Raw genomic sequence first — 24,313 nt, forward strand, 5'->3', positions numbered from 1 at the left:
ATTTATGAGGGTGGTTTGGAAAGTTCTTCGAATTACCACGAGAGGTCAGTTCTAGTGCAACAAGTTGTTCACATGATATTCATTGGACTGTACACATGTGCCACGTCAGTGCTCTTGGAAGAGAGCTGTGGTGGTGACATGACTTACTTAAAAACTTGTACTCACCTGCCCAGAAGTCCTGTTCCTCCTGTGACCAAATATTGCTAATCCGCACTATATCTGACTTCACTCTATCCACTTCCCATTTTATACCTACCTACCTACCTGATTAAGGGAGGTAACATTCTATACTTCGATCTGTAGAATGCCTGTTTTGTTTTCGCAGTGTTCTAAGCTAATACAATACTTTGCAACACATGTTCTTCCCACGCAGTGATTAAGTACTTTGTAAAGAAAGGTATGAAAGTAAGGCACATTCATGCTGATTTCCAGAATACACTGGGGCACTCCACTCCTTCATATTCAACTGTTGCCAACTGGACAAATGAATTTAAATTTGGTCGGGAGTCCTTAGATGATGATTCGCACAGTGGTCAGCCAAGATGTGTCACTACTCCAGAAATCATTGCACAAGTGCACAAAATGGTCATGGAGGATCGTCGATTGAAAGTGTGTGAAACTGCTCACACTTGCCAGATGTCATCTACAAGGGTATATCACATTTTAACCGAAGAATTAGCAATGAAAAAAATATCTGCAAGATGAGCGTCCCGACTCGCGGAGCTGGATCAAAAACGCATTAGAATGGACATATCACAACCATGTGTGGCCCATTTTAGGAGAAACACACAAGATTTTTTGTGACAATTTGTGCCCATGGGTGAAACTTGGGTGCACTACTACACCCCAAGAGACAAAATAACAATCAAAGCATTGAAAACATGCTGATTCTCCGCCACCAAAGAAAGCAAAGACAATTCCTCTGGCAGGAAAGGTCACGGCATCAGTATTCTGGGATGCGAAGGGCAATCTGTTTGTTGGGCAAACAATTACTGGAGAATACTATGGTAATCTCCTGGACAAATTGCAACAAAAGATACGTGAAAAAAGGCCAGGCTTAGCAAGAAAGAAAGTCATCTTCCATCAAGACAAGGCACACCCACACACAAGTGCCATCGCCATGGCAAAATTACACGAACTACGGTACGAATTGTTGCCACACCCACGCCTGATATGGCTTTGTCAGACGTCCATCTCTTCCCAAAACTGATGATTTTTCTTGGTGGATGAAGATTCACTTCAAACAAAGAACTGATAGCTGGAGTTGACAACTGTTTTGCGAGCCTGGAGGAAACTCATTTTTGAGGTGGGATCAAGGCACTGAAACATTGTTGGACCAAGTGCATTAATCTACAAGGAGACTACATTGAAAAATTATGAAAAGGTTCAGTGATGTAAGTACTTTTTCTCTGTTCCATCCTCAAAACTTTTCAAACCACCCTTGTATTTCTTCTCCCTTAACTTCAGTTCCCTCTCCTATTTTTTTGTCTCCTTTTCTGTTGCTCAATGTACAAATTGAACATCAGGATTGGCTACAGTTATGTCTCATCCCCTTTTCAGCCCCTGCTTCCCTTTCATGCCCTTTGAATCATAATTCGTGTCCAATTTCTGTGTAATTTGAATATAACCATTTGCTTCCTGTATTTTATCCCTGTTACCCTCAGAATTTCAAAGAGTGTATTCCAGTCAACATTGTCAAAAGCTTTCTCTAAGGCTACAATTCTATCATGTAGGTCTGTCTCCCTTTAACCTATATTCTGGGACAAGTAGGAGCATCAACACTGCCTTCCAGCATTTCACTGTAACACAAACTGTTGTTCTCCAAGGTCAGCTTCTGCTAGTTTTTACATTCTTCTGTAAATAATGGATGTCAGTATTTTGCAATCATTAATTATTAAACTGATAGGTTAGTAATATTCACAACTGTCAGCACCTGCATTCTTCATAATTGGAATTATTACAGTCTTCTTGAAGTTTGAGGGTATTTCACCTGCCTCATCCATCTTTTACACCAGGTGAAACAGTTTTGTTATGGCTGTCTCTCCATAAGATACCAGCAGTTCTGAGTGAATGTCTTCTACTCTAGGAGCTTTGTTTCAGCTTAGATCTTTCAGCATTCTGTCAAATTCTTCTTGCAGTATCCCATCACCAATCTTATCTTCATCCGTTTTCTCTTCTCTTTGCCTTCAAGTTCATTTCCCTTGTATGGTCCCTCTATACATGCCTTCCACCTTTCAACTTTTTCTACTTTGCTTAGCACTGGTTTTCCATCTGAGTTCTGACATTCATAGACCTGCTTCTCTTTTCTTCAAAGGCCACATCAGTTTTCCTGTAGGTGACATGTATCTTTCCCACAGCAATACATGCTACCTCACATTTGTCCTCTAGCAACCCCTACTTAGCAATTTTTGCACTTTCTGTCAGTCTCATTTTTCAGGCATTTATACTCACTTTTGCCTGTTGCATTAGCTGTATTTTTACATTTTCTCCTTTCATCAATTATGTCCTCTATCTCCTGTGATACCCAAGGATTTCTACTAGGCCTCGTCATTGTTAACCATCTGTTGTCTATTGTATTGCTTTCCTCCTATTTCACTCAGTTGTTGTTTAATTCTTCTTTTGAAACTCTCAACAACCTCTGTTTCTTTCAACTTATCCAGATGCTATGGCCTTAATTTCCTGCTTTTTGCAAATTCTTCCATTTTAATCTACAGTTTGGAAGTAATAAATTATGGTCAGAGCCTACATCTGCTCCCTGGAAATGGCTTAAAGTTTAAAATCTGGTTCCAAAGTCTCTGTCTTACTGTTATATAATCAGTCTGAAACCTTCCAGTGTCTCCAGGTCTCTTCCTCATACACACACCCCTTCTCTCAAGATATTTAAACCCAGTGTTAGTGATGATTAAATTATGCTTTGTGCAAAATTCTACCAGGCAACTTCCTGTTTCATCCCCCCCCCCCCCCCCCCATCCATATTCTCCTACAACTGTTCCTTCCATTCAATTTTATAGTATCCAACTCCACTCCCCATCACTATTAAATTTTGGCTCTCTTAACTACCTGAAAAACTTATTTTATTTGATCATATGTTTCTTCAATATCTTCATCATCTGCTGAGCTAGTTGGCATATAAACCTGTACTGCTGAGGTGGGTGTGGGTTTTGTGTGTATCTTGGCTGTGACAATGCTTTTATGTGCTATTTGTAGTAGCTTACCTGCATTCCTCTTTTCTTACTCTTTGTTAAACCTACTCGTGCATTACCCCTAACTGATTTTGTATTTAAAAACTTGTACTCACCTGCCCAGAAGTCCTGTTCCTCCTGTGACAAAATATTGCTAATCTGCACTATATCTGACTTCACTCTATCCACTTCCCATTTTATACCTACCTACCTACCTGATTAAGGGAGGTAACATTCTATACTTCGATCTGTAGAATGCCTGTTTTGTTTTCGCAGTGTTCTAAGCTAATACAATACTTTGCAACACATGAGATATCTGCCTTATGGATTTCCTCTGTTGACAAGGCGATTTGTTTATATTATATGCAGGAGTAAATTTTCTTACAAGTATACAAAATGTATGGTCAGTACATAGTTCCACCAGATGAATTCCAAGATCTGCCAGCACACAATTAAGAGTAGAACAAAAGCACTACCTAGGTTTTGGGAACATCATGAGCAAGGGCAGAAAGAGGGATAGGTTATGGAAGACTCAAACGAAGGGCACGTCACTCAGATCCCAGGATGTGAATGATCCACCTGTTGTGAGGATGAGGGGAGCAAAGGTAAAGGTGGGAAGCATCCAAGAGATTATGAAGCCACATCAGAACACAGGTAATGGCTTCAACCTAGAGATGATGAAAGCATAGCATACCTTTTTTTTTTTTGGAGGGGAGGGGGGGGGGGGGGGGGAGGAGACCAGACAGCGAGGTCATCAGTCTCATCGGATTAGGGAAGGATGGGGAAGGAAGTCGGCCGTGCCCTTTCAGAGGAACCATCCAGGCATTTGCCTGGAATGATTTAGGGAAATCACAGAAAACCTAAATAAGGATGGCCGGACATGGGATTGAACCGTCGTCCTCCCAAATGTGAGTCCACAGTGTAACCACTGTGCCACATCGCTCAGTCGCTATAGCGATTCAAGTAAAGATGGATTAAGAGGAATGAAATGAGAAGTGGAATTAACAGTGAAATTAAGAACCATAAGAAATATGGAAAAGGAGAAAGGGAAAGACCCTAAATAGAAAAGAAAAGAGGCAGTTAAAAAATTATGAGAAGAAATAAAGTAAATATTCAAATGTTCATTATATTTGTTATGTCAGTGTAAATGATATTTTTACTTACACCGTTAAATTCCCTTACTGTCACAAAAAGTGTTCAAATAAGATATAAACAAACAAACACCATCCAAACAGGCCTTGAAGGCCCAACAGTACCGACCGGCTGTGACATCCTCAGCCCTTAGGCATCACCAGATACAAATACATAGGGCACGTGGTCAGCACACCGCTCTCCTGGCCGTTGTCAGTTTTTGTGACTTATGCTGCTACTTCTGAATCACGTAGCTCCTCAATTGGCCTCACAAAGGCTGAGTGCACCTCGCTTGCCAAAAGCACTCGGAAGATCTAGATGGTGACCCACACAAGTGCTAGCCAAGCTTGACAGCATTATTTAAAGATATGGTATAAATTAATAAATTTCCATGTCTGCACCATTCCCCATTAGCTCTGCCAGAATCTGTGCAACTGTCTCAGTCCATATAGTCTTTCCTGTTACACTGTTGTAAATTCCTCTTCCAACCTATCACCTGTTCTGCGTTAACACTATCCATCTCACCTGATACAACTATTCATCCATGTTGAGCTGCTTAATTTTTTTTTTCAGAATCACAAGGTTTTTGTTTGTACAGATGAATTAATTTTCTATTAAATAAGGCACAAATAAGGGAGGCAATACATCTGACTATTGTGGTGTTAGTTAAACTGGCATGCTGGCCAACAATGAATATAAAATGCGCAGGTAGTATATACAACTGCTTCATTGTAGTATTGTATATGATGAAGTGTTTATCATTATGCTTAAATATGTTTACATGAATGGCTTACCTACAACTCCAACATTTTGTGCAAGAGCTTGAGTGCCGAAATACGTAAATGGTCCACTTTCAAATACCATGCTTTCCTGCCCAACTGTCACTTCAACACGGCCTTCTAATATTAGAACAAAATAGTCCACTGGTTTACCCTACAAATAAAGCAAACATCTTATGAAATATTATAATATTCTGTTGGTGCATAAGTTTATAGTGTTTTTACATAAGTTTAATAAACATAACAGAGACATCAGTCACCAATAATAAATTTCCTTCACTGCTCACAACAGTCTGCCAATGCTGGGATAATTTTTCTAATCCGCCACTGTGTAAACCATGTTGTTTTGAGGTAAATAACACATCAAGCAATGTTTGGAGTGCGTTTCATCAGGAAAGGAAGTTCCCTGAAGATTGTTTGACAGAGCGTGAAAAAGATGAAAACCTGAGGGCACAAGATCAAATGAATAATGTGGGTACAGAATTACATCTCAGCCCAACTTTTGTGTAGTGTTTTTTGTCAGTCTAGCAGAATGTGGGCAGGTGTTATTGTGGAGTAGCACGAGTTCATTGTTTTTGGACTGCACCAGGGAGACATATTTGTTGACAGTAAATGTCAGCAGTGATAGTTACACCTTGGGGAAGCAATTCATAGTACACCTCACTGTTACTGTTCCACCACATGCATAACATTATGGGGAGTTGCTGCTTTGGGCTCAACTGTAGTTTTCTTTTCTTCTTGTTAGCGTAAAGATACTATTTCTTGTCATCAGTAATGATACAGGATGGGAATGGTCAGTATTGTTCACAAGCCAATTGATGACGTGCAAGCAGAGATGCGTGTATGGCCACTCGCTGATTTTTGTGATTCTGGCTTAGGGCACGCTGTACCCATACACCTGATTTTTGGACCTTTCCCATTGCATGCAAATGTTGCTCAATGGTTGAGTGATTACAGCTGATCACATTTCCCAGTTTTTGAGTACACTGATGTGAATCATTGTAAATTAATGTGTTTAAGTGATCATCACTAAACCCCGAAAGTCTTTCTGAATGTGGGAAGTCACTAATGTCAAAATAATCCTCCTTAAATTGAGAAAACCATTTTCTTCCCATGCTCTGTCCAGTGGGATTACCCTTATAAATGGCACAAACGTTTCAACTGCCTGAACTGCTGTCATCCCTCTATTGAACTCAAACATAAGAACATTTCAGAAATGTCCTTATTTCTTCACTTAGCACTCCATTTTCTAGCATCTGGAGCTCCAATCACTATCTCCAATGACAATATGACAACATTTAAACTCAAATAGGAACAGTGAATTACAGAAAATTTGCTATTGATAGATAATCCAACAGAAATCAGAATACCAACATCCAAAACAGGAACAGTACTTAGTAAAAAATAATTATGATTTAGAAAGTGGGGGGAAAAGTGTCATAAGGGCATATTTACATTCCCATCCACACCCTGAGATCATTATTCAAGATGGATAAAATACAATAATGAAAATACTAAAGGAGAAAAGTATATGCAAAGAGTAAAGGAAAGGAAATGATATAGAAAGGAAATGAAACAGAAAGGAAGTGGAAAAGAAAGTAAGAAAAAATAATGAAATAAAAAGAGAAAGAAAGATGAAGAAACAATAGCACATCAAAGATATGATGGGAACAAACACAAAAAATACAAGAGAAAAATACTGACAATGAAATGTTTGCAGTGCAACTAAGAAGTATTTGATAAAAGAAGACAGTGCTATGTTGAAGCACCAAAATGAATACATTACTTAATTGTGTTCTGCTCAGTACATCGTGAAGGAATGTCTTCAAGCATATCGGACGAGTAAAATCAGTGTATAGGTCTACCCTATTGAAGAGAATTAACTCACAGGAAATACTTCTAAAGGCTATATAAACAATTAACTATCAGTCAATTGCCAAATTTTATGGTGCTTACCACATGGTACAAATGAATGCAAAAAAAAGTAAGAAAGCTGTAACTTTTAGACAATTAGCAATGCCCCAGATATAGTAAGCAACAGATGCTTATCTGTTACTGCTCTTAATATTTACTGCAAATCATTCTGCAATACTGAAACTGTATGGTTCTAGTAAAATTTCTAGTAATGTAATATAGCACTCAGTGACAGGTGACAGAAGAAACTGTGTAGGATTGAGTGTGTTAGCATTACATGAAAATAAAATCAAACAGCATTTTATGAAGGGCAACTGCTGGGAAAGAAGATTCATTGATTGTTTCTCTAATGAATGTACTCTATTGATGTTCAAGTGCTGACAGTTTTAGAGGATGATATGGTGTCTGGTTTCAAGGAGTGAATACTAAATGCAGGTTTCATTGCCAGTGATGTTTAGTTTAGGGTGTTTCAATAGAATTTATAGAGTTCCTTGCCTGTTTTGTTTCACAGCATCACATCACCATAATCAGCACTTACTAGATGCTCAGTTTGAAATACCTCAGCCAACTATACACAATTACGGAATTTCTTGTAAAATTTCTGGAAATCAGATACAATTGTCTCCATAAAATGTCTGCTCCTTCCAGTGACTCCATCAATCAGTTTCATCAGTTTATAGCAGTGCTAATGATTAAAGCTTCACTCCTCATTTGAACTTTATCTAGTATTGAACTGATCAATTACACCCACTCTTAGCACTGGTATTTTCCCTGCTTCACCTTCAGAAACCACACTTGCCTCATGGAGTCCACATTCTAAAAATGCTTCTCTGTACGAATCTAAGAAATGGTGGCTGTTAGAATTCTGTTTATCATTGTTAGACACCACACTCTTTTACTCAGTGCATAAATGAAGTCATGTGATCTATACCCTTAACCAAAAACAACAAACATTTTTTTCTGCACCACATTATTCCTTAGTTACTTCAATGGAATTTCTTTTTCAGATTCAGCAATTACGCAGAGAAGCTAAGAGAATATAATAAACTAAAAGAAAGTGAAACTGATGATGGTGACTGTAATAAGTGGCAGATCCAATTCATTTAGCATATTTTGGCTCATTCCAATGAATGTCTGTAAAAGAAAGAATTACACCATATCACCACCTTTCCTAAAGGTGAACACAAAATATTTTCAAAATCATTCTTACCTGAGAGTATATTATTGTCTGAGGATCATTGCGTGCTTTTTCTTTATTTTTAACTTTGACATGATAAATAATATCCTGTTTGAGCAGTCTTCTTAAAATTGTTTCAGATATTGTTTCTGGTTTGAAGGCATCAACAGCTGGAAGAAAATACACAGTTATTATTGGATTAATGAAGAAGAAATTTGTTGGAGATGTCATTGCAGTTTAAGAACCTAAGCTATTACTCAACATTTCAATATTTACAATATACCTCTTAGTACATAACTGTCACAAGTGCACTAAATATGGGTAGATTTGAGCTTACTTTTCACTGTAACTTCCTTTCTCTGTTAGACTAATGATTAATGGCCAAGAGAAATAAATTCATACTTTACTACCTCACTCTTCAAATGAAATTTTTGTTGCAGTCAATATAACAACAACACACATTTTTCATAAAAGTTAAATGTACACAATTTTTAAAGATTGTGACCATTGAACTTTTAATTTCCTCTCAGTTTTTAGACATAAGATTTGGCAAATGATAAATGTAAGAATAAATACACTATATGGACAGAAGCTCTGAACACATAATTGGGTGATATCCTCCATGTGACAGCAGGTTATGCATACACTGAATGCAAGTTTAAGTACAATACATCAACACCACAAATATATTTCTGTCAGACTGATGCAATTGGGATAACTAAGAATAAACACATTACAACTGTGTGGGTCTACCATTTTGGGCACATTCAATTTGAGATTTTGCACGAGTTCCATATTCCTGTTCTACTTTCAGTTATTTCAGTTATGTGAAAGCATCATTATATAACCATAAGAAGTCCACTAATTGGAAAAACTGACTGACTTGCTAGATAGCTGGATTCACTGACCACTCCTAGTAAATACCCATGTGTGTAGAGTCATTGCAAAGGTCATGGCAACGTTTTTTTTTTTTTTTTTTTTTTTTTTTTTTGCCTCAAAAATGATAATGAATTTTAAAAATTCTGAAATGTATGAATGGAAGGTTAGTTAATACACAAACATTAGAGGTAGGGAGATGAATGAACACGCACACACCACCATAAAATTCAACATTAGAAAAAACATGAAGAAAGTTCATCATTGCAAAAGTGTTTTACTGTTACTTGCAACAGTACACAATAGTATATTATGAACTACGCACATTCCACAGCATCAGGAGTCTCCCCAAGAATCCACGGTAATGTGATGCGATGATAGACGGCACTCCTTTCTAGGAGAACGCAGCGTGAAGAGTGACCACAGTGTGAACTGAGCAACCATTCTAGATGATCGTTACATGTCTTTAACAGTGCTCTTACTTAAAGAATGCAGATCACTGCATAAGGAATGAGCAACAATGCCATGAGGAGCTTGTGGGAGTGGTAGGAACTGTAGCTCTACCATACCAAAGGGTTGCTCAGTAGGTAGATGCATTCAGGCACGGCAGAGCTGCAATGGCCAGAATGCGCCGATCCAGGTGTTCATACCCAGATTTCCCAATGCTTGGAGTGCAACAGACTGTGAATGCTGCAGGAATTACAGTGCCATACCAGTATTGAGAAGACAACAATCTACAGGATTTTATACGATGAGCTACATTTGTGTAAAGTTGCTACAAGCAGAGTGGGTGCCTCGTGCACAAATTGAAGTGGAAAATTGGATATATTATGAAACGTGTCATGTGCATGTAGCACATTATGAGGAGGAACGAGACAATATGCTTGCTAGAATCACTGCCATAGATGAATTTTGGGCCAGGGCCTACGAGCCAGAACTGAAATGCCAGGCAGCGAAATGGTATCATCCAGGTTCACCAAGCTGGCAGAAATTTCGTCACATTCCCTTTCCTGTTAAGTTAATGGTCATAATAGCTTATGGCATTAGAAGAGTGATTTTGTGCCATTTCATCCCACGTGGACAAACTGATAATGCACTGTACTGTTGTACTTTACTGCAACAACACCTATTATGGAGAGAGAGAGAGAGAGAGAGAGAGAGAGAGAGAGAGAGAGAGAGAGAGAGAGAGAGAGAGAGAGTGAGTGAGTGTAAAATTTGGTCATGTGATGGAGATGGGAAGTGCTTGAGCATCCACCATATTTGTCAGGATGTGAAACATGGCAAATAGGGTGATGTTCCAACAATTTTCACTTCAAGTCTACCACATTTCCCCCTCACTGTTAAGTTCCTTTGTAGATCCCACTGTAAAAGCTCCTTTGTAGACAGGTGCATTTCTTGGATGGAAGATTTTTTTTTTTACCCCCATTTGGAATGCAGACTCTTTACTCACATTTCTCCAGTCATTTGGGTCAGAAGCCCTGCAAAATACTTGTCAGTTATTGTTTCACCCTTCAAATGTTTGTTAGTAAGATGTATATGAATCAAACTGCCTGTGTGTGTGTGTGTGTGTGTGTGTGTGTGTGTGTGTGTGTGTGTGTGTGTGTAGAAGCCCTGTCCACAGAGAATCAACTGAATTTGCACTGAGCCACATTTTATGGAAAGCGTTTTTTTTTTAATTTTTTTTAAAGGGTGGGCCCCTTGTCAGTCAACTACATTGACAAGTGAGTAGTTCAGCACCTCTGGCATAATGAATCGGCTGCCATGGGTGTCCATTTTTGTTTAAACATGGACACCAAAACCGCATGTGTTGTGAATGTTGTTTGGCACATGAACAGCGAATGTGAGGCTATGAGAGATTGTCTCAACAGAAAGTTGAAATATTATAGCAGAATTAAGAAACCAGCAATGATGACAGAGTTTATTAATGACCAAAGCAAAATTCCTAGTATATGTTTTTGACAAAGGCCCTAAGGAAAATCTTCCACTCTGCTAAGAATTGAGAGAATGGAAATTTTTAAAAAAGTAATCAGTATTTATTTGACTGAGAAAACATCTGCATGCACACAGGCCAAACAATATTTAGAAGGCAACAAATAGTTTTATTTCTTTCAACTTTATACTTTGCGTCATATTTTCTTCCCAACTGTCGATTAATGTACAAAAATATTTTTATGCTGTGTTAATGCTACTTTTTCACTGGTGAAGTAATTTTCGTTGCAAAACACATTTTTATGTTCTTATTTATGTATGTATGTTTTTCTTTATCTTGGTATTGGAAAAACCAAGTAACATTTTGTTTCCACTCTGAAGTCACTATCACGGGGGGAAATATAACATCCTCACGCTGGATTTGCAGTGTGTAGCAAAAACAAAGCAAACAAACTAAAGATCAAGTACATAAAAAAAAAACTTCACAATTGTGTGATTTATCACAGTGAGAATCAGTTAACTTCCGATGCTAACAGAGGACATTACATTGTTTCTGAGCATGCACAGTGTTCAGCACACTCAGTATTTTACAACAGTACACTGGCTCACTCAGCTCATCATTGCAATCACCAAGCCAATTATAGTGTAGTTGGCAACAGATTTACACACTGTCATGTAGCACATACCTACCACAAGTGGATGATTTAAGTTAGAAACTTGCATGTATAAAGCAGAACATAAACTGCATTTATTCATCTTTGCATAGACACAACATAAAATCATTAATACAGGGTGTAACAAAAAGAATCATCTGATTTGGCACATCTATATTTCTGAAACTAGTAACATATACAATAAATTTTGTTTTTTTGATAAAAGGGAAACTCAAAAAGCTTTTTCTCATACATTTTCATAGGTGTTCAATATGCTCCCCACCCTCTGCCTGAAATGCAGACCACATGTCAATGTGGTATTCAAATTGTTCCCAAACTGCAGCGAGTAAGTCTTGAGTCACAGCTTACACAGCTGCTGTTATGCAAGGTCTCAGTTCATTCATTGTTGTTGGTAAGGGAGCCACATAAACAGAGTCTATTATAAATCCCCACAAGAAATAATCACACACAGTCAGGTCCGGTGATCTTGGAGGTCAGTAATGTAAGGCTGAATCATTTGGTCCGGTGTGACTGATCCATCATTCACTAATCCTATGCACACCGAGATACGTGCTTCCTGTAACAATGTTCCAAGTAAAGAAAAGTGGACCATACTCCTTTTCCTGTGAAATTTCACTAAAAACACATCAAATTTTGGCAAGCCCCTCTCATGTAGTACAACTTCATATGGTTGTTCCATATCCCATATTCTCGTATTACAACAGTTAAACCTTCCATTCAAATGGAATGTTGCCTCATCAATAAACACTAAGCATGGAAGAAAACTGTCGTCCTCCATCTTGCCAAGAACAGGATTACAAACCTCCACATGTTGTTGTTTGTGACCCTCAGGAAGAGCTTGTAATAGCTGAATTTTGTATGGTTTCATATGTAAACATTAATGCAACACATGCCACACAGGCATCGGGTGCATGTTTAGCTGTCAAGCTGCATGGCAAATGGATTTCTATGGACTCCTCCTGAAACTATGGTGGATGTGTTCAACGTCTGTGTCAGACACCCGGGGATGGCCCAGCAATTTGCCTTTACACAAACAATCTGTTTCTCAGAATTGTTCATGCCATCATCTAATGCTCTGTAGTGTTGGAGGATCTACACCATACCTAGTACGAAAGTCATTCTAAACAGTTATTACTGCCCTGCACTGCGCAAAACGTAGAACCCAAAACACTTTCTGCTGTCCCAACACCAATTTTACTAGAAATGATGTGGGTGCACAATGCTGCTACCTAGTGGGAACCATGTAAAACCACAGAGTTTGTTCTTTCCAACAATACATTGTTTGCACACAATTCTCAGATAACACAATAGTTATGAAATTTTTAAATTGGTTGATTCTTTTTGATATACCCTGCATATTGGTCCACATCTTGTTGAGACTCATTTTTCATATTTGCTTCTGGCCAGCATTAAATTAATATGACATCCATCTTGTATGAAAGTATCTCACAGTAGAACAAAATTTTCACTCTGGAGCAGTGTGTGGCAGATCAAAACTGTGTGCCGGACTGAGACTAGAACTCAGGACCTTTGCCTTTTGCGGACAACTGTTCAACTGACTATCCAAGCACAATTCACAACTAATCCTCACAGCTTTACTTACTCCAGTACCTTGTCTGCTACCTGCCAAACTTCACAGAAGTTCTCCTGCGAAACTTGCAAGCAGCTATTTCGTGTATCTTTTGCTCACTGATTATCCAATACCCTATTACTGTTGAATAGTGTACTGTGCACTTCCTCATTTTTTTCAAATGTAGTTGATGTTTTATTAAGTACTTCACATAATTTTGCCACATTTCAATCGAACCTCAAATTTTAGGACTGTAGAAACGTTCAGAGACTTTAAATAAGTTTTCTGTGGCCATAAAATGTTCAAACTGGAGAATTTTTGCAGAAATAAATGGTACTTCAGTTTGTCTGTTTGGACAAAATGCTCACAGTATGACTGATTTATAATTTTTTTTTTACAACAAACTAATTCTGCAAATCAATTTGATACTTTATTCACACTTCTGCATGAAATTTCATTGATATCAATGTCACCTCTGTGTTAGGAACAGATATTTCCACCATGCTTTCACATTCAAAAAGTGAATTTGCCATAACAAAATATGTAATCACTGTGAATACCAACATTTGTTTCCGTAACACACTTATTTTTTTTAACAGCTGCAATTAATATATTCCCTGTATTTCCCCATTAAATTACTTACTTGTGCTCAGGTACTGGAAGGTTGCTAATGTTAGTTGTGGTGAGATGTGAATCTTTTGTGCCTCTCGACGCTCGGCGAAGATAGTGAAGTCTTGTTTTGTTGACTTAACCCTGCGGCGTTTTGATCTGTTGTCCACTTTGGGAGAAACAAAGTTTGTCATTAGTTTATAAGTTGATCATGAACACAAGCTACACTCACACCATGACATTTCATGTATTATGTAAATACAGCGAATTGAAAGTTCTTGTACAGTATGTAATCACTCTTAGACATTTGCTAAGCTCTTTAACTATTAATTGCTCTGTTATTGCAATATATTTTTATTACTGATTTTGAGGTCATTAGGAATATGGAATATGACTTGTGTAACTCCATGAGAAATATTGTATAGAGATGGAGCAATGAGAGAATTTCAGATGATACCTTTGTTTTTAGCAAATCAATTCAGCATCTAAACTGAACGTACTACAGAAAAAAACTTTTCACCATTATTTTTACTACTGTTGAGTGTAGCAGAGGATTTATCACAACATTCAAAACTCACACAAGTCAGATTAAATTATAGAATGAGCAAATGACAGAAGTCCATGATCACAAAATTTTATTCAAAAACTTCTTACAAGACCTAATAAAATTAATTTCATTAACATAACATGGACAAAATTCTTAAATGCTTGTTAAGCACTAAATGTAACTTTTGATATCCAGTTATTTTGACTACATTGTTCCAGTACCGAAAAGGAAATTCTATTGCTGATATGACATACTTGAGTGTGTGACATTCAGCAGCTACTTACGCTACACAGACAAAAAGCATTGGCATCATTGGTGTGTAATTGAAACAACAATATCTTACATTGTCTTGCATTACATTTTTTATTAACACTGTGGCAATGATCCTTCTATGGCAGTTTTAGTGAATAACACACTACCAATATCCAACAGTGGACAATGTACTATGAGGCTAGAATAAAACAACCAATCTATGCATAGGGCTACGATTCTTCACATCCTTTGACCACACTTGTAATAAAACTTCTTGTACATAAACTACTCCTGGTAAGACTGACAATGTGAAACAGCCACCTGTGAAATTATCTATTTCAGACATCAGCCAATATGCAAACTGATTTGATGTTAATTGAATAACTGTTAAGATAAGCTCAACTAACAAAAAGTTAGTCACCCCTAGAGAACTCATTACAGGCATCATTTAATACCATATAATTCTACCCCTCGACTTTATAACTGCCCGGATTCAGTTAGGAAATTATTCCATGAAACTGCACATGTACATCATATCCACATAAAGCAACTTGCTGAGGATTTGACTGCACAGTTCCACTAAATTGCAGAGATGGTAGTGTCAGCATTTTATCTGCTGTACCAACATGTTCCACAGATTTTTTATGGGCTTCAAGTCAGGTGATTTTGCAGGCCACTCAAGATGTAATACGATGGGAAAGTGTTCAGAAACTTCAATGAACTATGTTGTTGTCATCATCTTTAAGTGTCTGAGTGAGTACTGGCCTCTTGCGAGGTGACTGACTCCAAATGTTCATTGCATGCAGTTCCCGTCACAATGTTCCCTTGCTAACAGGTTTGGATGGATCTTTGTTCACTGCCTGCATCAATTCCTATTGGTTTTAGAAATGATTTTGATTCACAAGGCATGAAACACATATCAGGTCCCTCTCAATCAGGATTTTTTTCTAACCATGTTGAACAGCCCACGCACCAACAAATCCAGCAACTTCACACACCGTATGGCCATGGACATGTTCAAACACAATTGCCTCTTTTTGTCTCTATCACGTCCTTACATTTACCAATGTTTGTACACAATGTCCACTTTAAACACTGATTACTACTGCCTAATGCTCCTGTAAAGGCAGAGCATGCACAGTTAAGCACATAACTCTGTCATTGCACCATCTATAAAGCCTTAACAATTCATCTGTGCGTGCGCACTGGGATGACTAAGTTTTTGTCTGGTGAGCTTGTTAATTAGGATAAATGATACATTTGTTGTTGAAAAATCGAATACCCTGTCTTGGAGAATACTCATATGCAACAGGTGTTAACTTCTTATTTGCATCATCAATTGTATAATTTTTCGTATCACTGGAATACAGGGTGACACATGGGAGACAGACAGTTTTGAACTGCGTAGTACTGAGGGCGCGGTGGTGGGAGATGGTTGTGGCAGGGATAGTTCTGATCCACACAAGACGCCATTTCATTTACTCAGTCACTATGGAGCAGTGGGACTTGCAATGTCAAGTGTTTGTCTATGATAGTTTCGTGAAAAGTGGCGAGTCTATTATTGCTACACAGTGATTGTTTCATGTGCAGTTTAATGTCGGTCGACATGGAGCTGTTCCGAGCAGTAACACAATCCTCAGATGGGTGGAAAACTTCAGACCAACTGGAAACATACTAGATAAGAAGCATCCTGGCCCGAGACGCAGAGTAACGACACCAGAAAATGTTGAAAGGGTAAGGTAAGCAGCAGTCAGAAGCCCAGGACGGTCAGCTAGACATCATGCTAGTGAGTTATGAATCAATCATGAATTTGTTAGACAAATTTTGCATAAAGAATTAAAATTCCATCCCTACAAAATGCTTATTGTCAAACAACTTAAGGAAACTGATTTTGCTGTACGAGAAGACTTTGCTTACAGAATGCAAGTGATTTTGGGATAGAATGAAAATGAAATTTTATTTTCATTTAAATGGGACCGTGAATAAGCAAAACCTATGTTAATGGGCTCCAGAGCATCCACACCTTATCCACCAGCGTCCTCTACACTCAGAAAAAGTAACAGTCTGGTGTGCTCTTGGCTCTGTTGGCATTACTGAACATTTTTTTTTTTTTTTTTTTTCTTTGGTGAGAACGGGGCCACAGCTACTGTTAATTTGGTTCATTACATTTGTATTCTTCAAACCAGAACTAAGAAGATGACGAATCCCTTTAAAACACGTTTGGTTTCGGCAGGATGGGGCAACGTCGCACACCACAAACACTTCAATGACTGTTCTTAGACGCATGTTACCTGGCCGGATTATCTCATGTTTTGGCAATGTTCCTTGGCCTCCCAGGTCTCCAGACTTGTCAGTACGTGACTTTTTTCTGTGGGGGTACCTTAAGAACTGTGTCTATAACCACAAACCACGAAATTTGGATGAGCTGAAGAATGCAATCATTCAAGAAATTGCTGCCATCCCTGCAGAGATTTTAGTCCATGTGATGGAGGATTTTGAGAAGAGACTTGAGTCCTGCATTCGAAATGATGGACATCACCTTGACGACATTATTTTTCACAAATAACTTTGTTAACTAAAAGGGCAAATAATGAGCTTTGATTTTGTGTAAATAAACATGCGTTAATTTTAAAGTTGGCTGAGTACTATTTCATTGAAAACCGTCTGTCTCCCATGTGTCACCCTGTATTAACTCATATCTTCACAGGGAAAAACTATATTTACAATTTGTGCTTTGTTTATGACATCCATCTGACCTCAGTTTGTACCAGAGTCTCCATATGACGACGACTTCATTTTTGCAGTCCATATTCCGTGTTTGTTTATACCTCTAAGATTGACTTGCAACTATGACCATGTAAGAACAATTTAAGAAAGACCAACTCTGTTGACATGTCATGAGAACTTCTAAACAAAGATGCTCTTAATAGGCAATAGAAATTCACACATTTTGCTGGTAAATTAGATGAGATGAGACAGAATTTTTATGCTGTATGCTGCGTAGGATTATAATAAAGAATTTGTTTCAGGTATAATTTCTCATTCACCCAAATGTTGGGAAGAACAGGGTAAAAGTACTTACTCCAAACATCTGTTTCATCAACAATTTCTGACTGGATAAGTTCCTCAATGACATCCTCCAATGTCACAAGCCCAATTGTCTCATAAAATGGATCTCCTTCACCTTCTGAATTGACTCTATGAACAAATGCCATGTGTCCTTTTATTCCTGTTAAGACAAAAACACACACAATATTACTCTCAAATTTCACTCCAGCATATATATTATATCACTGACTTAACATCATTGTGATAGAGTGCATTCATTTGCAAGAAAAAGCAATTATTTATGATTACCTTCTTTGAACTGCTTGAACATGACATCGAGGGTAGTATCTTCAAATACAAAATTACATGGATTCTGATAGAATTTGCAGAGTGTCTTTAATGGAGTGTTATCATCAGGATCAACGAATGCTAGATCTTTAATGTATAAGACAGTCACAATGTTGCTACGACTTCCTTGATAAACTGGTATCCTGGAGTATCCTGCAGAAAATAACAACTTTTAATGTGCTGACAAGTAACAGTAATGTGAGCAGCCAGAAATTACTTTTTTCCTAATTTCAAGTGAGCTGCTTATGCTACAAATCATTGATATAAAGAAATGTTGACACATTTCTACACCATTCCTTGCCAAAAAGGAATCAATATTAACCAACAATTCAAATTCAACAAAATAACCATTAACATATACAGGGAAAAATAGTTTTCAACTGGTTTGGAATAAATATCATTTTCTTATGTGAGAAAAAGCAGCTACTGAAACTGCCAGATACTTACCTTGTTTCATTATCTCAGAGACTGTCTCAAAGTCCAATATGGCTTCATAATCCAGCATAAAGACATCTTCAAGCTTTGTCATTACATCAAAAACAGTTTTTTTCCGTAGTTCCAGGGCACCAGAAATGATGTTAACTTCATCTTTCTCCAGATCATTGTATTCTGTGGTAAGCTGTAGAGACAAACAACAAGTGAATGATGAATTTGGATGTGACATAACATATGGAAGATAGTGATTTACTTATAAACCAAATTATCCAACATTCAGATTGGAAGTAATATTTAACATTTGTCTATGACCATTATATTTAAATTCACTTGTTGCAATGTAACATTGTTTTTTAACAAAATCTTTGATGATTCAATATAGCAAAAGTTTTATTAAGTAAACCTGTTATGAAATGAAGATCAGATTAGAAAGTGGAGTTCCTCAGATCAACATGGCCATGGAAAACGTCACAGTATACATTTTAAGCAAGAACTGATACTCTTAGACTTGATTATCCCACAGAAACTGAGTGAAGTGGTTACCAGGTATGCATAACAGCCAACCAATTTACAAATTAATAGAATAATTTTCATACACACGTAAATGATTACATGCCAGAGTGTGTAAAATAATTCACAGGGTAACGTATCAAAGTACCACAAAAATAAAATACTTTGAATATTTCCTTATACTCATCACAGTTATGCTAAATGTAGAGAAGACAAACATTACATTATATTCTTTAAAATTATTTAATTGGATAGGTAAAAAACCTACTCCCCAAATGGCAGCAGAACACACATATAGAAGACTGTTGAGATCTTCAAGCTTTCGGAGCTAGTGGCTCCTCCTTCAGGCAGAAGGGTTGAAGGGGAAGGAAGAATGGTAAATGAAAAGGACTGGAGAGATCTAGAAAAAGGGGTAGATTTTAGGAATGTCACCCAGAACCACGGGTCAGGGATGACATTCCCAAATCTACCCCTTTTTCCTAGACATCTCCAGTCCTTTTCCTTCACCATTCTTCCTTCCACTTCAACACTTCTGCCTGAAGGAGCCACTGGCTCCAAAAGCTTGCCAATCACAACAGTCTTATGTTGTTCTCTTCTACCACTTAGGTAGTAGATTTTTTATCTATCCAATTAAGTAATTTGATCAATAATTGATTGTTTCCATTACAATATTCTTTAAGATGTATATAAGTCAGATCTATCAATAAATTTGCCATCATGAAGGAGTAATTTGTCAGCAATAAATCCTTCAGGTTCCTCTTCAATTTTATTTCATTACTAACTAAACTGTTTAATGTTGGTGCAAATTATTAAGATGTTTTTTTCTGAATAACAGTTTTCTTTTCTTGAACCAAAATAATTTCTTATGTAGACTGCTCTTATTGCTTACACTGAATCTGTAATCCGCCTGTTAAGTGGAAGAAATGTATTTCTTGTTTACAGCAAATCCCCTTAAGGGAGGTAGTCCTCTTTGAAGATTAAAATAAATCTATTTTAATTTTTCAGGTTTAAAATTTGCTGTGGGGTGTAGTGTTCATCCCAAGTTCATCAGAAACTCCGTTATCAAGCACAAGGCGATTTGTGAAAAAGAGGCTCGGAAAACCATTCACAGCAGTAACAAAATAGTTTACACATAATTTTAACACAGCATAACTAACAGGCATTATGGAAATTATGAACATGCCCGAACTTGAGATTGGACCAACCCATTACATCTTCAGCACAGAAGCAGAGGTAAAAGGTATTGAGCAAACAGTGCAGCAGGTGACAGGAGCTGGCAAAGAGGCACACAGGACCATCATGGCCATGAAGAAAACTCAGAAGGAGCCCATTTTGGATCTGGAAGAATTGCTGTAGACCTATACACCAGGGTTAGCTGATTAGAGGTATGTTTAATTATACTACAAAAAATATAGCCCGAGAATTTAAATAGCTTTTTCTCAAAACCACATTTTTCAGATTGGCAGGAAGTGCAGCTTGTGAATGGTACATATGATTCTGATTGGAATTTGATGCCAACAATTTAAAATCAGTCCATTTACAGCCAGCCAGTCAGTCAGTTTACAGTCAGCCAGCCAGTCAGTCAGCCAGTTTACAGTCAGTCAGCCAGTTTACAGTCAGTCAGCCAGTTTACAGTCAGTCAGCCAGTTTACAGTCAGTCAGCCAGTTTACAGTCAGTCAGCCAGTTTACAGTCAGTCAGCCAGTTTACAGTCAGTCAGCCAGTTTACAGTCAGTCAGCCAGTTTACAGTCAGTCAGCCAGTTTACAGTCAGTCAGCCAGTTTACAGTCAGTCAGCCAGTTTACAGTCAGTCAGCCAGTTTACAGTCAGTCAGCCAGTTTACAGTCAGTCAGCCAGTTTACAGTCAGTCAGCCAGTTTACAGTCAGTCAGCCAGTTTACAGTCAGTCAGCCAGTTTACAGTCAGTCAGTTTACAGTCAGTCAGTTTACAGTCAGTCAGTTTACAGTCAGTCAGTTTACAGTCAGTCAGTTTACAGCCAGTCAGTTTACAGCCAGTCAGTTTACAGTCAGTCAGTTTACAGCCAGCCAGCCAGTCAGTCAGTTTACAGCCAGCCAGCCAGTCAGTCAGTCAGTTTACAGCCAGCCAGCCAGTCAGTCAGTCAGTTTACAGCCAGCCAGCCAGTCAGTCAGTCAGTTTACAGCCAGCCAGCCAGTCAGTCAGTCAGTTTACAGCCAGCCAGCCAGTCAGTCAGTCAGTTTACAGCCAGTCAGTCAGTCAGTCAGTCAGTTTACAGCCAGTCAGTCAGTCAGTCAGTCAGTTTACAGCCAGTCAGTCAGTCAGTCAGTTTACAGCCAGCCAGTCAGTCAGTCAGTTTACAGCCAGTCAGTCAGTCAGTCAGTTTACAGCCAGTCAGTCAGTCAGTCAGTTTACAGCCAGTCAGTCAGTCAGTCAGTTTACAGCCAGTCAGTCAGTCAGTCAGTTTACAGCCAGTCAGTCAGTCAGTCAGTTTACAGCCAGTCAGTCAGTCAGTCAGTTTACAGCCAGTCAGTCAGTCAGTCAGTTTACAGCCAGTCAGTCAGTCAGTCAGTTTACAGCCAGTCAGTCAGTCAGTCAGTTTACAGCCAGTCAGTCAGTCAGTCAGTTTACAGCCAGTCAGTCAGTCAGTCAGTTTACAGCCAGTCAGTCAGTCAGTCAGTCAGTTTACAGCCAGTCAGTCAGTTTACAGCCAGTCAGTCAGTTTACAGCCAGTCAGTCAGTTTACAGCCAGTCAGTCAGTTTACAGCCAGTCAGCCAGTTTACAGCCAGTCAGCCAGTTTACAGCCAGTCAGTCAGTTTACAGCCAGTCAGTCAGTTTACAGCCAGTCAGTCAGTTAGTTTACAGCCAGTCAGTCAGTTAGTTTACAGCCAGTCAGTCAGTTAGTTTACAGTCAGTCAGTCAGTTAGTTTACAGCCAGTCAGTCAGTTAGTTTACAGCCAGTCAGTCAGTTAGTTTACAGTCAGTCAGTCAGTTAGTTTACAGTCAGTCAGTCAGTTTGCAGTGTCAGTATACATAGCTGTTTTGTGGCACTTGAAAGCCCATTTTCAGTGCACGTGAAGAAAATGATATTTGTCTCACCATACCATAATTTTGTTAGAACTTGATAATACTCAATTATCCTCGCTCTTCTGACAAAAAAGTTATTAATTTCACAAAATCATTGTGTTACAAGTCCCATTAAAGGGCTTCAGGAATTCTCACTGATGACCAATGTTCCGGCTACAAGGGATCTTTCTACATGGTCAGCTATTACAGGGAGCACCTAAAGTGGACACAAAAAATGATTTGTTAGAGACAAAAGTGTAAGGAAGAAAACTATATTATTAGTTTTAGCATTACTTTTTATTTAACTTGAAAAGAGTCAAGAAAATCAACTATTTTTCAAGTGTTGAAGTTCCCTCCAAATGTGTTAATATAGTGATGGGTGATAGTGCACCAAATCTTTTGAACAGGGTTCGGTAGAGTTGTCCTCAACTCATGCTGCAGGTATAGCATATTCAGCTAGCCCACTGTTAAGGCATCTGCCAGCACTAAGGAGGCTATCTGGGTTCAAGTCCCTATCTGACACAAATTGTCTTTACTACCTTCCTTTTTTGTCTTCCAACAGGTTTGATGTGACCGACCATGAATTCCTCTACTGTGCCAACCTATTCTTCTCAGATTAGCATTTACACAGAATGTCTGACTAATTGGTGGATATATTCCGGTACCTGTCTCCTCCTATAGCCTTGCTCTCTAAGGCTCCCTTTAGAACCACAGAAGTGACACTCTGATGTCTTACTTAATGCACAGTTATTCTGTCCATTCTTCTAATCAGTTTTTTCCTGATTTACGTTCCTGGCTAATTCTGTGGAGAATCTCTTCATTCCTTACGTGAACAGTCCACTTAAATTTCCAGCACACTTCTGTGATGCCACATACTGATACTTCAAATCTCTTCCTTCCCAGTTTTCCCACAGCCCATGAGTCACGCCCATACAGTGCAGTGCTCAAAACATATAGTCTCAGAAATTTCTTCATCAAATTAAGGCTGTTTTGCAAACAGCATATAGAGAGATTCCATTCCAATTTCGTCCAGCTCTTACAAAAAAAATTCATAAATATTTAAACAATATGGAACTTGAGGACAGATTTGAACAGTAGAAAAGATCACAAATCAAATGAACACTATCCTGGAATAACTACATGCAGAGTTAATGAGCTAGTAAATTTGATAGGAGACTTTTCCCCTCATAATTAATTTTCTTCACAATTCCAAACTGACCAACTGATGTGTTACCATCAAAAATAATCACGGAATGAAAAGGTTTGCACAATTTTTGTATTTCTGGAAATCAGTGTCGTTAAATAATGCCGAGTTGGCATGTTCATTGAAAAGTAAGACAGAAGACATTGCTTTCAAAACTTCCATCACCAACACATTTCCACAGGAGGAGGCCTTTTATCGAGGGGGCATTAGACTGCCGCCACTGCAAAATGACCTACCTAAGAAAGCCAGGGAATCCCTACCACCACTAAACCTCAAACACTGTAGGAGTATCAGCACTGCCCCCTGGCCAAGTTGGCTGCAAAGAACCACTTTTTACCAATGTACTCACTTCATAGTGACTCCACAGAGGAAATAAAAGCGAGGGAGATACATTCCCAATCCCCACTCTAAAGCAACAGAGTCGGTTGGTTTTGATCTATCACAAGGACTGTGGTGGTGGCAAGTCTGCTGCTGTATTAGTTGCAATGTGTGCTAGACTTCATTACCTTGAAGTCAGATATGTAAGGGAAACTCATGAAAGGTACCTGGTTGCGTCTCGAAGATCCACACTGCATATCCGATTGCTAAAACAATACGAATTTGCATCTAGTGTTGCATGTCGATGTGTCAGTGGTCAGTGGTAAGCAATGCATTCATGTGCCTGCACTCTCATTCTCTTCTCTATAACTCCCTTGGTTCAGTAACTGCTTACTTATTTCCTTCTACAGCTACATCATACTCCGCAAGCCACCTAATGGTGTGTGATGGAGGGTACTTTTGGTACCACCATCTGATTCCTCCGACCCTGTTCCACTTGAAAACAGTATGTGGGAAGAATGATTGTCGGTAAGCCTCTAGATTGGCTCTAATTTCTCGAATTTTCTCCTCGTGTTAAATATGCGAGATGTATGTGGGGGGAAGTAATATGTTTTCCTACTCCTCCTGAAAAGTGCTATCCCGAAATTTCAATAGTAAATCTCTCCGTAATATACAACGCCTCTCTTGTAATATCTACCAGTGGAGTTTGTTTAGCATCTCTGTAACGCTATTTCGCCAGGTAAACGATTCCGTGACGAAACGCGCCGC

The 24,313-nt window shown here is 38.4% G+C and overlaps 1 protein-coding gene across 1 annotated transcript in view; it reads right to left on the reverse strand.

The window, feature by feature from the left end:
* Positions 1-24,313, reverse strand: part of LOC126181501 (unextended protein) — a 534,918-nt gene that overhangs the window by 25,869 nt on the left and 484,736 nt on the right. The window contains exons 5-10 of the mRNA XM_049924776.1: positions 18,484-18,655; positions 17,998-18,189; positions 17,723-17,869; positions 13,876-14,010; positions 8,217-8,353; positions 5,108-5,246 (exon numbers count right to left, since the gene is read on the reverse strand). Of these exons, the coding sequence (XP_049780733.1) occupies positions 5,108-5,246; positions 8,217-8,353; positions 13,876-14,010; positions 17,723-17,869; positions 17,998-18,189; positions 18,484-18,655 (922 nt within the window). The remainder of the gene's footprint in view (positions 1-5,107; positions 5,247-8,216; positions 8,354-13,875; positions 14,011-17,722; positions 17,870-17,997; positions 18,190-18,483; positions 18,656-24,313) is intronic.

This window comes from Schistocerca cancellata, chromosome 1 (genome assembly GCF_023864275.1).
Source record: "Schistocerca cancellata isolate TAMUIC-IGC-003103 chromosome 1, iqSchCanc2.1, whole genome shotgun sequence".
In the NCBI taxonomy this organism is placed as follows: domain Eukaryota; kingdom Metazoa; phylum Arthropoda; class Insecta; order Orthoptera; family Acrididae; genus Schistocerca; species Schistocerca cancellata.